We start from the raw sequence: 13,670 nt of genomic DNA, 5'->3' as shown, positions 1-13,670 counted from the left end.
ATGGGGCATGTGTTGGTTTTTCTGTATCTCCATCCAAGCCTGCTGCGTACTCTTCTTATCGATGTCGGGCTAATGTTCGCACCGAGGTCAGCCCATAGCCGTCTTTGGACTTGCATCGCCGGCAGCTCATCATTTTCATCAGTCAGCTTGTCGATAGCTCGCACAATAGGACTTGAAAAAAAAGAGATCAACAGTTAGTTTTAAAAATAATGTGCGTAGTTGTATTTACATGCAAGAAAGGTATTTTTAGAAAGTTATTTACCTTTGAATCGTCCTCAGTTTAGATTCTCTTTGCCTCCTCTCCGCTTTATGATGTCGTCTCACTGTGCTTTCACAAACGAAGATGTCCATCGAAGCCAAATGCTGTACAATGTCCCGTGTTGACTTCCCGTTTCTTTTCATCTTCATTATTTGGTGTGAGAGAGTCTTCGTGATTTTGGCCATTGTCCGTCTCCTTACCAAAGCGATACAGTAGTGCAGCTTGAATTCTGTACCTATATACTGTATGGTATGGTACAGATAAAACTTACACCATACCGATGAGCTTATACCGGGGAAAGACTCCTATTTTATTTAAAACACAATACGCCAGGAAATGTGTCTGATGCATTAGCAAGTTAAAACAATTGCGTCGACAACCTGGGCGTAACAGCAGTTCCTTTTTCTGATCACTCGCTCTCTGGATACACGTCTCACCTGTCCTGTTCTTTGTTTTCCTAATTTGCTGATTATGCCTGCTGCGATCCACTCCTACCCTCACACCTAAAGAAGACTATTTTAAATTTCTTGGCGCGGTTCATTGTGCAATTAACCCTTGTATGTGCTGTCCTTAAGGTGATATCTCATAAAGGTGATATGTAAAATAATGTTTTTTATTATTGTTATAGAGAAACATGATCAGATTTTCCCCGGTTCAGAAAAAAAAGATCTAAAGTATACTAGTTTGTCACTAGTATACTTTTAATACAGTCTTTGCTGTGCTCTTGAGGATCCTTGTGATATTTCGAGCTCTGGTTGGATGATAAGTGTCGCAGTTTAAATAATTTTTGTAGTTGGAAATTATGAAACGCTCTGTTAAAAGCAAGGGAGTTTTTGTGTCCTTTACAGTAAAAGAAAATGCCTGACAGAGTAGGGCTTGGACAGATTCCAAGTGCATTTTTGCAATTTACATTGCATTGTGCTGCTGTAATACAGTTTAAAATAATTAAAAGTCTAAACAGTATCAGCTTTATTTATGGGTTGCAATTTAAAAAAAAGTCAAAAACCGCACTCAAAATGCAATTTAGAGCTTTCTGGCAAGAGGAGACACCCCAATTAATAATGTAATATGCCCCTGTTTGTGCATGAATAAGGTTATACTGCTATTTCCTCAGATACGCGATTACAAAAATTAAAAAAAAAAATTGAATCCCCGGCGGAACCGGGCATCCATAAGAATCAAGTAATAGGTTTATTCCACGCTGAAAAAAGAAAGAAAACACATTCCATAAGAATTGGCGCTTTTATATATCACCTTTAAAAGGTGGCTTCTCAAAACGCTTTACAGGATAAAAACAACAATAACATTGTATTTCATTGCACTTTGACAGATCGTCCTTAAATCAAAACAGTAACCCTACACCATTTTATTTTTTCAAAGAAATGTTTGTTAAAAAAAAAAGTCATGGTTGTAGCTGGATTCAAACACCCTACATGAGATGTACAAGTCAGTAACCTAGCCCACAGCACCACTGGCAAGGTCGCATGAGGTGTGTTGAAAAAGCCCTAGAGAAACAGTATCAGCAGACATTGTACAGCGTGTACTATTCTTGTGTTGCGGTACATGAATATAATTATATCATTATTAATTTCTTTAAATACGCTATTCAATATTATATTCCCTTTTAATCAAATATATACTGTATGTTTATGTTCCAAAATTAATATCGTTTATGGCCTTCACACGCGTTGCAGTATGCTCCTATTCTTTTTATGCTCAGCTACCAAGATTTCCCTTCAGTGGTAAAATTCCATATAAATATTCAATACTTAAACGGGCACAGTTAAGACATTAAATATACATATACATACTGTATACAGTACAGTTTGCATACAGTAATATGTTTATGTTCCTAAATCAATCTCTTTTATGAGCATGTGATGCGAAAGGCATGGTGAATCGGAAATTCTCAAAGATTACTGTACTTTGCATGATTGGAAACAAATGAGTGATTGCGAAACGCTGTGGTGTTACTTTTACAAAGACGGTCAACGAAAAAAAGAATGTGGACCAGGGCAATACTTTGAGTTTACAGCTTGTCCAAGGTCATTCATGATTAATACTATTAGTAATATCTTCGTTAAAGACTTTGATGGCGACAACTCAAACATGAGAGGTTGTGCTTTATTAGCTCCACCTTGTGGAAATTCCGGATACTATTATTTTACTTAAGGTACCACGTGGTATTATGAGGTACTATACGAGAATTTATGGTAACTCGTGGTAGGCTGCGTCAAGCGCACCGCAAAATAATGAGGTATCGCCTGCTCGTTTTGAATGGCTGCATCTATATACAGTAAATTTTATAATCACATAAATCAGCAAATTTCTTCAGATCTTCATCTGTAATTATTTATACTCTTTCCTAAATTTAAGATGGTTTTCTCCACCCTATTAAAATTGTTCACATCCAACATCCACATTCAATTAGACAGAATGTAATTGATCATTTAGAGCAGAATGTTTTCCTGAAGTTCAATGTAGATCAGTTTTGTGTGACAGTAATGACCACTAGAGGACAGTTTTTGGACGGTGAATTCCCTCCCTACCTTTCTTCAGGTTGCTGTTCTGGATCAGCTGCCCCGCTAACAGGGCAAGCACTACAAAGAGCAGAGCCCCCAGCAGCAGGAGGACCAGGGGTGAGATGGACAAGCCTGTCTGGGGTGTTGTCCTGGTGCTGCCTGAGCAAGGAGACAGATCAGAAAATGAACTTGTGTCTTAATCTTGTGTTCATCTGTACAGAGACTAGAAACTGGGGATTTTACCCGTCTTCAAGGAAGAAGTGCTGGTTGAAGTAGGAAGAGCAGTAATACAAGATAAAATGATTTTGATGAGGAGATTCACAGCAGTTCTTCTGTATTTCTTGACAAAAATGAAACAGAGAGGCCATGGTTTATAGACAGCAGTACTCCTGAGAATCAGCAGCAGCATTTAGACGAATGGAAGCGTCTCGTATTCCCTTCTGTCAACTGCATTACCCGTCATCATTGGATGGTTTTGAGATCCCAAACCTGAAGAAAAAGGAAAAGGGATGGTTGAGATTCAGAAAGCACAAAAGAGGTCATAGCCAAGACAAATACACACTACATTAATATAGAGCATTTAATAGCCAGGGCTCACACTAATTGTTTTTCTAATAGGCAGAATATGTGTTGGCTTCTTCATTATTATTTACATCTGTATTCCTGTAGTGAGAGCAGCCCTGAACACCCTGAGACCTCCAGCTGCTCCCACTCACCTGTACAGGTGACCACAGCATCCTCCTTGTGCCAACAGTCACTCTGTCCCAGGGGAGCATGCCAGCAGTTCCGCACGTGAAGCTCACTACCCCTGCAGTTCACCTCAGCCAGACAGATGGTGCTGTTTCATCTTCCAAATGAGGAGTTTCCCCACTGCATTTAGCTGAAGAGAAGACATCCGTGCCTTGGAGTCTCAAATCCTGTTCCACAGCCTCAGGCCAGGAAACATGTTCAAGTGAGTTTACAGGATGTGGCCATAAGTTGATAAAGTAAATCAGTTCTTAAATTGTTTCACAGGTATGCGCCACATAACAAGATAGGGGCTACATACACTTTAAAAAAAAATAATAACCAATCGCGTCAGTGCACTGAACCAGAGAGTAGCCTAGCTGTATTCTGCATTGATGTTTAATAGATGTTTCAAGCCAGGAAGGAAGAAAATAGACTGGAGCATAAAGTGGTAGCAGAGTGGTGGCTCTGTGACTAAGGATCTGTCCCCGTGACTGGAAGGTTGCCAGTTCAGATCCCACAGCTGGCAGAGGAATCCTACTCTGTTAGGCCCCTGAGCATGGCCCTTAACCCTAACTGCTCCAAGGGTGCTATACAATGGCAGACCCTGTGCTCTGACCCCAAGGTTTGCTCCCCGTCTGTGTCTTCACAGAGAAAAGCTGCGGTATGTGAAAAGATGAATTCCTAATGCAAGAAATTGTATAGGGCTAATAAAGAAACATTAAAATTAAGTGTCTCTGTCTGTTAATCAGCTTTATTTTGTTCTCTAGACCACTGGTCCCTCAGGTTAGCTGGAGGAGGTGCCTGCTCTGGGAGGGTTGAGGTATATCACAATGGCTCTCGGGGTACAGTCTGTGATTACTCCTGTAACCTGCAGGATGCCCAGGTAGGCTCCAGACTCCCACTACCCTCTGAATAAGGAAGTGGCTCCTGTCAATTGAGAAAGCATTTAATCTCAAAAACACCTTAAATATGAGACCAACAGCAAAAGCTTTGTTTTTAACATGCTGTTGTATTGTTCCTGAAGCCCAAATAAGTGCAGCAAGTCAGTCATGTTCCCCCTAAACTCCCATTATTTTAGGTTTGATGAAAAAGTGCATAAAGACTTTTGTTCAGAAATCAGATTAACTACAGAGTGAAGGGTGTGGGTTAATTCTTTGTGATGGTTTTGGCCTTATGAACCCACCCCTCCCTTTTTTCCTGCATACATACTTCCCAATTAACTGTCACTGCTAGTGGCAGAACAAGTTGTCACCTTTCTGTGCTTTTGGTCATTAGAAATATTACAGTCTTTGATAAAAAGACTTACTTTAGTCTCCTCATGTCTTAGTGCTTAAACTGAACCTAGGTACATTACCCCACTTACTACTCCAGCCGCCCCCCCAGCTGAAAAGGGGGAGGGGAGGGGGTGATGATTCTCCAAAGTCCTCTGCTCCCTCCACATCCTCACTGGTGCTCTCAGCATCTTGTCCTGCAGCCTCTCTGTCCCCTCGAGCCCCCTCAGCATCTTCACTGGAGCTCTGAGGGTCTCCCTCCTCATCCTCAGTCCAGGCAGATTCCACACCCAGAGGACCCTCTACTGGTGCCACAGCCACCCTACTGCTGGTCACCAGGCTCCTGGTACCTGTGGACAAGCAGCACCCAGCAGCGAGGGATCTGCTTCAGCTGGAGACCAACAGTGATGCTACTCATCTAAACAGCCACTTTGCCCAGGAAGGATCATTCCTCATAGTTCTCTGTTGGGCAGAGATGTATCAACAAGGGATAAAGAACCAGACCCACCTCCATTCTGTCTGCCAGCACACCTGGACTCACAGCAGACACAGACCTCATGGTCACCATACAGCTCCTCCCACCTGGAGGAGAGGAGGACAGGTGAGGTCCCACCTGGCATGTCCCAGAGCACCCTCAGCAGGCTCCTTGCAGAAGTACCTCTTTGCCTCCCTGTTGTAGGTGCAGGACTTGGTCCCTGGTGTTGCTTTAGCAGGAGCCACAGCCATGACACAGTGCATGTACAGCTCAGTCACTTCATGCTGCAAGAGGGATGGTCACAGCATTAAGGGATCAAGGCCAATAGAGGGACAGAGAAAGACCTTCTGCCATCAGTGAAGGCAAGCTGGCAGCTCTAGGCACTACAGCTGCCACAGTCTGGTTCACATCTAGATCATGGATGGAAAAGCAGACCATGAATCAGTAGAGCAGGAAGGCTGAGCAGCCTTTGAGAGCAGTACCTTCCTGGACAGCTTCTTCTGGAAGAGGAAGGCATCAATTGTGAAGCGGAGCACATCATTCTGCTTGGAGGGGACAAACCTGGACAGGCAGCCATCTGCCTTGCTGTCCACCATGCACCTGGGGACAAGGACAAGGATGAACCCCTGCAGGCTCTCGGGGCTCCTGTCCACCTCTCCTCCCAGAAGGGGCCGTACCCCAAGTTGTCGATCACGGGGAAACGGGGCTGGGAGTGCTGGTCCGGTTTCTCCGTTACGTAACACAAGTGAATGTACAGCCTCTACTCCGCTGTGGCAAAGTAGGCAGTGGCCTGGAAGTACATGGGCTGACCCAGGAAGTACTCATCCTTAGGAGAGAGCCGGACCCAGTGGGCTGGAGAGAGAGAGAGGCAGCATTACACCTGCACACAGCACCCCCTGCAGGCAGGTGGAGCCACTCGCTCAAGGAGCTTACAGTTGGTGGTGAGCAGGACAAAGCTGTGCTTGTTCTTCAGGTCCTTGAAGAAGGTCCTTCTCCTGGCCCACGTGGGGACATAGCCAACCTTGTAGGAGTAGTGGAACCTGCAGGACAGAGGGGATGAGGGGCTTCTGGACACTTTCCCAGCAGCAGCAGAGCCCTGCCTACCTGTTGTAGGAGCACTTGACCGGCACAGAGAAGGGAATGAAGCGATGCACAGGTGCACTGGAGGAGGGCGGGGCATAGCGGAGAGTGTTGGAGTACACCAGGCGGCCCTGGACAACCTGCAGGGTCACAGAGGAAGGGATATTCCCAGGAAAGGCAACCCCGACACTGGCCCTACAGCTCACATCGATACACTGCCTGTAGATGAAGACCCGCTTACCGATCGCTCGGTGCCGCACTCGTGAAGCCCGTAGATGAAGTAGAAGTAAAGGCGTGTGGTTCGGCTGACGCTGCAGTTGCCCAAGGTCACCTCCGATGGCCGACAGCTGAAGCCGAACAGGAGCCGACTGACCCTCACGTACATCCTGCTGGAGTCGCACCACACAGCCACTCCTCGGGTGCCCCCGATGGCCGGGCGAGCCGGCTGCCGCCCTCGCTGGGGAGGAAACAGGACGCTCTTGATGTAGGCGGGTAAGGGGCGGCTGCCGGCTTCGGGCTTCATCTTCTCCTTGTCGAAGTAGGGCGAGTACGCGTCTCTGGACACGGGAAGGCGGCGAAAGTCGGGAACCAAGGACTGCGAGTCGTTCTCGCTTGCAGACAGGTCTTCGGAGGGCGCATCTGCCAGGTTCAAATCCTCCGACTGGGCTGCGTCTTCAGGAGCCGGGAGGTCGGCCTGGAGCGCCAATTCCCGAGAGTCCCAGCCAGCCGGCCCGGCGGAGATCAGTGCGGGGAGCCCGGCCCCTGCGCACAGGCACAGCACAAAGAGAAACGAGCGCATCGCCAAATTGACGTCCCGCTAAACTGCTACAGAAGTAAGACACATAAACCACCAAACTGTGTTGAAGCAAGAGAGCATAAAGTGTGAACGCGGTGACTAGGTTTTTATACTAGCAGGACTATGCTACCACACACATGGTCGCACTACCGCTCAATCAACACAATCAATTACACACAGAGACCCGAATTGTTCTCAACGTCTAATTAGAACCTGCTTCCAGTCTGAGGCGGGACTCCGTGAAGCCGCCTGAACACTTTCCCGTGTGTATCTGACCCCAGCGGAGGAGTTCCACGTAATTTCGACAGAATGAAATCACCCACACGTGTAAAATTTGCTCAGATTAATTTATTGTTCAATTCGTTTCTAATTTCCAAGGACAGTGTGTTAAACTCGCTGTCAGACAGAGTACGGAACATGCGACACGTCCGTCCACACTTTCTTTTATCGAGGGGGCTGTTCTATCAACACGTAATTTTACAATAATATTTTTACTAATTTTCATGTGTAATTGCATGTCATATTAAAATGTGTAATACAAGCAGTTCTTTGCTTCCCAGTAAAGAAATACTGATCAGCTTTTGACATGTTCTGATAATAATTTGTCTGATTTCTCAGAGATTGCTTTTGCTTCGCAGCACTGAGAACCAATGGAAGCCCGTTTCCGCCAGGGAGTAAAAAAAAACGCACTATGGTATCTCAGAATTGTGACTTAGAATCTCAGAATTGCGACCTAAAAACTCAGAATTTTGACTTTATATCTCACATTTGCGACTTCGAAATAGCCCATATTTCATTGTCTGTCCTTTTGTTATTGTAACGGATTCGGGTTCTAGGGCTTGTGCCCTCGCCGCTCCCACCCTACTTCGTGCCTAACTGTATTGGCTTGAATCCAGGCCTTGCTAGCTGAGCTAAAGAACATTTTAGATATAAAGTCGGAGTTCTGAGTTACCAAGTCGCAATTTTGAGTTACTTAGTCGGAATTCTGCGATACCATAGCGCGTTTTTTAACTCCCTGGCAGAAACGGGCTTTCATACATTTCAATTAGTCTGATCAGTGTAGGACAAGTTAATGTAGAATTATTACTTTGTCTCTTGTTCGTATATAAATGAATGTCTCTGACAACTTAATGTTAGTTTTTAATTTAGTTTTAGTTTTACGATGTAGGTCAAACGTTGACATATGCACGAGTATAGGAAATGTCTCCCTCCTGATTCAGCTCATGCTCCATAGGAGAGAAGTGATTCCTCCTGCTTCTCGTACAACTATATCAGAACAGAAGCCCGTGTCACCCGGCTCTGATTCAAGAGCAACTCACATCTTTAGCCCCTTTTTTTATTCGTGATCATAATTTTCTAAAGTTATGATCAATATTGAACTTTTTCTAAATAAAACGACAATAATCAAACATACAAAGTATTAGGAGTTGACAGGGTGCCCCTTTGGAATAGTCGTCAGAAAATGTGAGAAAAGGAAAGTTACCTAAGCTCTCACACACAGCATTAGAGATTGGAATCTGATTGTAAAAAAAAAAAAACTACCTGTCTCCCCTTCATTTAACGGTGCTGTTGTTTTTATTTTACATGTTGTTAGCATTTTAATGAATTGTTAAAAGATTGATACACAAATCGCTAAATAAGAAAACGTAAAAACCCAACTGTAAGCAGTTGACCATTCATATTCCTGAATTTTAAATCCCTGTGTTTATCTGTGTCCAAGTGCCTGGTGCAGCTATTTTGAAAGCAGAGTCTATGATTTATTGCGGAAGCGCATTTTTGCCACCCAGGAAAAAAATCTTAATTAATAAATACCAAATTATCTCCTAATTACGAGATAGCAACGATGTCATTTGTGTGTATGAACAACCTGTTACATTTGCAATGGCAGTACCTACAGGCTATCGAAAGGTTTGCTGGCACTGTGGGTTTAGTTTTCCTGACAATGTGCATGCTGAGAAATGCGCACGGACTGACTTTCTTCTCGCATTGAAAATGTTACCGTTTGTACCTCATGTAAACAGTTCTAACCATTAGCACACTCATATATATCCTGAATCAAGAACGAATGTGACCTAGAATCCATTGTACCGCTTCAAACTGAAAGTCAGATATGTAGTCTCAAAACTACATAACTCAGGATTTTTTTCCCTTGATGGCAGCATTGGCTTCTGTTATTTAGATTCAACACTGAAGAGGTTGGTTTTGTGTTTTTAGCTATTGAACATAACTGGTAAGTTTAAGTCAGTTCTTGTAACTCTTTCCGCTCGAAAGCGCTGTATTAATACCGGCGCACCTGTCTCCACAGGAAAGTTATTGCTGTTCCAAAACCAATGTACTGCAGCTTGTGGCCACGTGTTCCTGCTGTCAGCATGTGATACCATGTTCTTCCACCGCTAGAAATATTACTGCTCTAGTACAGGAGTAAAAGAAGAAACAAATGCAAACACCGTTTAGAAAAAACACACACGTCTCAGGCCTTAACTATGACAAGGATGGGATTTGAACCTAGACGAGCAGAGCACAGTGGATTAGCAATCCAAAAAAAGACTCCTGTTTAATTTTCTTTTTGCTTGCTCGATTTGTAGTACGCACCTCAATCCTTACAACCGGCAAACAAAAGGGCTTCATGTGCCACAGCATTCTGCTGCAGGTACGGTTTGCACCGTGTATTGGGCGAACCCGAATTAAATGTTTCAAATATGTGAAGAATTTCATGAAACCTGAAAAAAGAAGATCACAGCCAATGTCAACAATTCGGAGCCTGTAGGCAGCTTCAACAGAACAAAACGATCTGAAGCCGCAATTCTTTCATAGAGTGTTGTGACACTCTACGCTGTTGCTATTACTGCTATATCTGCTGCCGTTGCTTAAAACTCTACTCAGCGGGCAAGTTAGTTGTACAAGGAATAGACTACTTTGAGCCGTCCAAATTCCATTATGTGAAGTTAAGCTTTTTTTTTATTAATAACAGCATTAGTAATATAATGCGTGCTCAGAAACGTTACTTATTAGCTTATGAAGCAATAGTGTTTCGACAATTTGCGGTCTTCAAAAAGTAAACGCTGACGTTTTTATACTTCCTTGTGAGCAGATCACCTTTGATTTAGAAAAGGAAAACTTACTCCCCTGTTGCTTTCATTGCAATATCTGAATCGAGACCCAAGCGCTAAGAAAGCTGAAAAACGCAGAAGTCATAAACCCGATTTTAATTTAGATACACATTTTCTAATGCAGCCTTCATTACAAGACAGTCTATTTCTCGAAAGCGTGTTATGTAAAAAAGAGAAAAACGAAAATATATGGATGACAATATTAAAAACCTGAAGATTTTACTTTTGAGAAATTGTCATTTTATGTATCTAGACGCTTTTCAACCACTGCTTTTAGAACTTTGCTTTGCTTCCTGAATCATTTTCAGTGTTATAAACTGGGTGTGGAGATAACGATCAGTTTGTAGAGCAGTTGATAGGCTGGAGCTGTTCAGACTACTCTTGTTATTTCTCAAACGCTTCCATCATTTTTCTTTCATGCTAGGACGCGAGTGTGTACATGTGTTTGATTTTCATTTCACTGATTCTCATTGAAGATTTGGGAATTAACGAAGAAAGAATCAGTAACCAGGAAGGCAGAAGCTTTGGTTCTCAACGATCTTGAAGACGCCCATGTAGAGCAGCGTGTGATGATTTGTACTACAAAAGACCAAGTGCTCAGTGACGTCTGCGTTTACCGTTGAAACTTTTCATCTCAGGTGCAAAAGCAGTTGTGTTAAACATAGCTGAGTGGCGCAGTAGAAGCGTACTGGGTCCATAACCCAAAGATTGATGGATCAAAGCCATCCTCTGCTATACATGTTTAATGCATGACTGATAAGCACACCATCAGTTTAATGATGTGCATTGAAACTCATTTCTTCTCTCGTGTGTGCAAACTTCACAGTTACGGTGCTCTTTAATCTTTACAAATACGCAGATGCCCAAATGTTTCTTTGGTTGTTCTGACATCCTTTATAGATTCCTCAAATCCTTCAAATGAACATCCATATCAGCACAGTTATGTTTATATCTTTTAAAATTAAAGTACATACAACAAAAATATCAATGTTCATTTGTACTGTGCTCATTTAATAATGATTGTCAAGTTCTCCAACAACTCTGTGTTATAATTTTAACATATTTTTGCTAAGGATACAGAACGGGTGTATAAGGCATTCTAACTACAGCCAGCTGAAGATAAAATTCCACACGTGAAAATGGTTTCACGCACATTTCCTGCAAAGTTCAAGAGGGCTTTTAGCGGAGATTATGTTTACATCGAAACAATCCGAAGCGCGTCCCTGATCACCAGCCCTTTGTATAACAGCTGTACAAAGACACATGCATAAGGAAATGTTGTGCATAAGGAAATGTTGTGTTTAGCAGAAGTGAGTTAACATGATCCGTGACCTAATTTACCAGAACAAATACTCACCCAGCAAGGTCTGCTTTACTACAAGAGAGAAGTAGAGTGAAAGACGTGATCATTTCACGCCGTTGTGGAACAAAACGCTTTTTTCTTGGAATTCTAAATCAATTAGAAATTCAGAGCGACACATAAAGGCTTTGTCTGCTTAAAAGTGATGATTTTTAAAAACTGATAAAAATGTAGAAAACACGTTTCTCACGTAGAAATTTAAGATGGGGGTGGGGCTTTACTAGGAGCGGCGCTGAACTCACCATGGTGCAATTCATTTACGTGACGGGCTGGTGGTTTAATGGATAACGCGTCTGATTTCGGTTTATTAGATTGTCGATTCGACTTCTACCGGGGTTGTGTGATTTAAATCAGGCTCCTCAGAAATAGATGTCCGTTATGTAAATGAACCCCACCTGAAAGCAAACGTTGGGTCTGGGTTCCTTTCTTTCCTGCATGAAATAGCAAATCGTTACAAAAAAAAAACACCAACTAATGTCCAATGGCGTTAGTCATTTAAGTAAACATGAATATACTGTAAGGTCTTGGTACATGGGAGTGGATTTCAACCACAATTAAAAAAGGGCAAATTATAATTACAGGCTTCAGACACTTTTTCAAACAAAAGAGACCAAACACTCCCTAACTTTCAGGTTTGCTTGAACCTGTAACAAGAAGGAGGTCTGAAACTTCCATTCTCTGATGTCACTGTCTCTAAAGCCAGGCGTGATGTTTCACGTATGGGCAGTGTGCCTTTTCTCTTGTCGTGTTCATGATGATTCGCTGCATAAGCTCCTGCTTGGGTGTTCTGTACTGCGCTGTTACTTCGTTCAGATTACCTATGTGGTGTACAGATAAAACCCGACTGCGTGGTGTAATTTCCGGGTTCGGCACCAGCAGCACCTGCAAACTCCTCAGCTGACCTCGACGTGATTTGAACACGCAACCTTCTGAGCTGGAGTCAGACGCGCTACCATTGCGCCACGAGGTCACTTGCGACAAGTGCTTTTAATTCCCCCAAAGAGAACAATCAGCGTCCCTGAAAAAGATTTTTTTTTTATTCTCTCCTGTGAGGAGCGCCGCTCTTCCAACGAGAGACTCTTCTTCCCAGACCACAGAATATTCTTTCCGCCCGGCTCTCTCACAGAGAGCAGACACACCGTCTCCACTGATGTGTTTACTACATCTATAGATCTGACCCCCTACAGTCCCGATATTCCTGGACAGGATATTTACCACCAGCCTCGTGAACATCTCATCTTGACCTCTCCCAGGAGGAGCACAATTAACACAGAATCCTCTCTCCATTTAGCAAAAAACACAAAACACTGTTTACCTGTCAAGACAGAAAACCAGGCTGTTCCAGGTGAGGCTTGAACTCACAACCGCAGCATGACTCCACTGATCACGTCATTTTACAAAGCCTGAACCGGGAAAGCGACTGGAAATCGAGCACTTATGGCGTTGTTTTAATACTTGCCTACTCTTTCAATTTTTCGGTCAAATCTTTTATTTGGGAGTACTTTCAATTGATGTTAATCCTTGAATAATGAGTAATAATGAATAATAATAATAAGATCTTGAATAATGTTCTTATAGGCTTCAGTTTGGAAAAGTGCGCTCTTCAGAAGCTACAGAAACCGCTAATGGTTACATAACACTTAATGCAAAAGGAACGTTCGGGTTTGAAAAAGAATATTACTTGCTATGAATACAAACACTGTTACAGCAGGCGTGTTAGGGCTATTTTAGCTTAGATCATCAATTCATCTTACATTTCTTCTCCATCTATATCAACAGCGTCATCGCTACTGAGCGCTAAAGGCAGGTCCTGGCAATACAATCTTCTTTAGAAAACATTTTTAAAACTATTTCCACTATCATACGGAAAGATTCCGATTGCACGCAACTAATAAATTATCTTTTCCAGGGACGTTGTAGCTAGATGCAAATTACAATCGAAAATATCAGTATCAGCTTTCATATTTTCTTTTGGATCCACAGGACGATCAGCATGAGCCATCAAAGAGCCTGTAGCGGCAAGAAGTTTAAAAGCGCACAAGTGATCTGTCTTTGGTCAAAGGAATTG

General features: G+C 43.0%; 1 protein-coding gene, 1 long non-coding RNA gene and 1 other non-coding gene across 3 annotated transcripts; all 3 read right to left on the bottom strand.

The window, feature by feature from the left end:
* Positions 1–2,981: 2,981 nt before the first annotated feature.
* On the bottom strand, positions 2,982–3,697 carry LOC138242397 (uncharacterized). Its single transcript, XR_011191552.1, has 2 exons — positions 3,498–3,697; positions 2,982–3,270 (listed from the first exon to the last, which is right to left on the bottom strand). It is a non-coding gene; the product is annotated as an uncharacterized lncRNA (long non-coding RNA).
* A 2,291-nt stretch (positions 3,698–5,988) lies between these two features.
* Positions 5,989–7,232, bottom strand: LOC138242981 (zona pellucida sperm-binding protein 3-like). Its single transcript, XM_069198449.1, has 4 exons — positions 6,578–7,232; positions 6,361–6,476; positions 6,190–6,296; positions 5,989–6,108 (listed from the first exon to the last, which is right to left on the bottom strand). The coding sequence occupies exons 1-4, from the start codon at positions 7,133–7,135 to the stop codon at positions 6,017–6,019; spliced, it is 873 nt and encodes a 290-aa protein (XP_069054550.1). The 5' UTR covers positions 7,136–7,232; the 3' UTR covers positions 5,989–6,016.
* A 5,268-nt stretch (positions 7,233–12,500) lies between these two features.
* Positions 12,501–12,572, bottom strand: trnaw-cca (transfer RNA tryptophan (anticodon CCA)). Its single transcript has one exon. It is a non-coding gene; the product is annotated as a tRNA-Trp (tRNA).
* Positions 12,573–13,670: the final 1,098 nt, after the last annotated feature.

This window comes from Lepisosteus oculatus, chromosome 14 (genome assembly GCF_040954835.1).
Source record: "Lepisosteus oculatus isolate fLepOcu1 chromosome 14, fLepOcu1.hap2, whole genome shotgun sequence".
In the NCBI taxonomy this organism is placed as follows: domain Eukaryota; kingdom Metazoa; phylum Chordata; class Actinopteri; order Semionotiformes; family Lepisosteidae; genus Lepisosteus; species Lepisosteus oculatus.
Note: the sequence above shows the minus strand (reverse complement) of the source record. Positions and strands in the feature narration are given on the sequence as shown.

Excerpts from the sequence above, each read along its gene's own strand:
- LOC138242981 (XM_069198449.1), bottom strand. The coding sequence starts at position 7,135 with ATGCGCTCGTTTCTCTTTGTGCTGTGCCTGTGCGCAGGGGCCGGGCTC. Across the intron at positions 6,477-6,577 it reads AGTGCGGCACCGAGCGATCG|GTTGTCCAGGGCCGCCTGGT; the intron begins GTAAGCGGGTCT and ends GTGACCCTGCAG. Across the intron at positions 6,109-6,189 it reads TGTCCTGCTCACCACCAACT|CCCACTGGGTCCGGCTCTCT; the intron begins GTAAGCTCCTTG and ends CTCTCTCTCCAG.